At 60.3% G+C, this 1,504-nt stretch overlaps 1 protein-coding gene across 1 annotated transcript in view; it reads left to right on the plus strand.

Moving 5' to 3' along the window:
• The first annotated feature begins 1,025 nt into the window (after positions 1-1,025).
• Positions 1,026-1,504, plus strand: part of TMEM190 (transmembrane protein 190) — a 1,751-nt gene continuing 1,272 nt past the window's right edge. Inside the window, exons 1-2 of the mRNA XM_034986443.1 lie at positions 1,026-1,094; positions 1,189-1,224. Coding sequence (XP_034842334.1) covers positions 1,037-1,094; positions 1,189-1,224 — 94 coding nt within the window. The 5' untranslated portion in view covers positions 1,026-1,036. The remainder of the gene's footprint in view (positions 1,095-1,188; positions 1,225-1,504) is intronic.

The raw sequence follows: 1,504 nt of genomic DNA on the forward strand, positions 1-1,504 counted from the left end.
CTCCCTCAGACCCAGGAGTCCAGGCCCCCAGCCCCTCCTCCCTCAGATCCAGGAGTCCAGGCCCCAGCACCCTCCTCCCTCAGACCCAGGAGTCCAGACCCCCAATCTCTCCTCCCTCAGACCCAGGAGTCCAGACAGACCCCAAAGCCACACTGTCCCAGAAGCCCCCTCCCCACTGTACTGCAAAGCTGAGTAGAGGTTCACCTGAGAGAACTAGGGATCCTGGTCCCAACCCGGCCCCCAGCTGTCCTCCTCCACCATTCAGGGGAACCAAATGGGAAGCTTGAGGACCTCCACGTGGACCCCTTTCCCTGTTTGTGGGTGGAGATAGAGGCCTAGGGAGAAGGGTCTTCCTGCCCACGGCCACACTCACGGCCCTCACATCTTCATGACCCCTTACACATTCCCTATCCATTCTCCACTGAGAGACCTAGAGAGCCTTTGGGACAAGAGGACTCCTGAGCAAGTGCTCTGGCCTCTGGCCCCACCCCCATTTTTCCCTTGTCCTCCTAGCCACCCGGTTGTTAGGGAGGCCTCCCTAACAATGGGGCTCAGTGAGGGGCCCCTGTCCCTTGCCGCTAGAGGGGAGACCCCTGGCAACGATGTCTCAGGAGACTCTGGGCCACCTGGAGCTGCCCCGCAGGCTTCAGGTTACCAAGCAGAGGGATTCCTTGGCAGGAAGGTCTCCCAGGCCCCACCTCTTGGGGTCCTCTGGTTGGCAAGGACAAGGTGCCTTAGACCACCACCCACTTTCTGCCCAAGTTGCTAAGGAGGCTCTTTTTATGCCCAGGCCCCCACCCCCACCCCCATGGATCCTTCCACCTGGTTGCTAAGGAAGCAACTTCTTAACAACCAGGCATGACCAGGCCAGTGTGACCCCCCCCTTCCTCCTTCCCCACTGCTAAGGGGGCTCCCTAGCAACAGAACTTAGAACCTTGAAAGCTGGGTGGGCAGGTGGGTGGGGCCCAGCTGGTTGCTGGGGTGATGGCCTTCAAAGTCTGTCCCCACAGAGGCCTGAAGGGTCTGGGGAGGCAACATGGTGGTCTCTGGGATCCCAGCTTTGAGCCTCTTCCTGCTGATGCAGGGCTCAGTAGGTGAGGGGGCTGAAGAGAGGGTCAGAGAGCTGAACAGGGAGCCTCTTCAGCCTCCATAACAGCCCCCTTCAACACCGATCCTTTTTCTCCACAGATGGGAATGGAATCCAGGGATTCTTCTATCCATGGAGTGAGCAGTGGATGAAACCGGGGTCCCTCAAGGACAGGGAGCCCAGACTAGACTCTTGAATCTAAAGGAAGAATGGGCTGGGAGCCAGATCCTGGGTCTGAGGGAGGAGGGGCTGGGGGCTGGACTCCTGGGTCTGAGGGAGGAGGATCTGGGAGTCTGGACTCCTGGGTCTGAGGGAGGAGGAGGGGCTGGGGGTCTGGACTCCTGGGTCTGAGGGACGAGGGGCTGGGGGTCTGGACTCCTGGGTCTGAGGGAGGAGGATCTGGGAGTCTGGACTCCT

This window comes from Mirounga leonina, unplaced genomic scaffold, assembly GCF_011800145.1.
Source record: "Mirounga leonina isolate KUSES-001 unplaced genomic scaffold, KU_Mleo_1.0 Mir_376, whole genome shotgun sequence".
NCBI lineage: Eukaryota > Metazoa > Chordata > Mammalia > Carnivora > Phocidae > Mirounga > Mirounga leonina.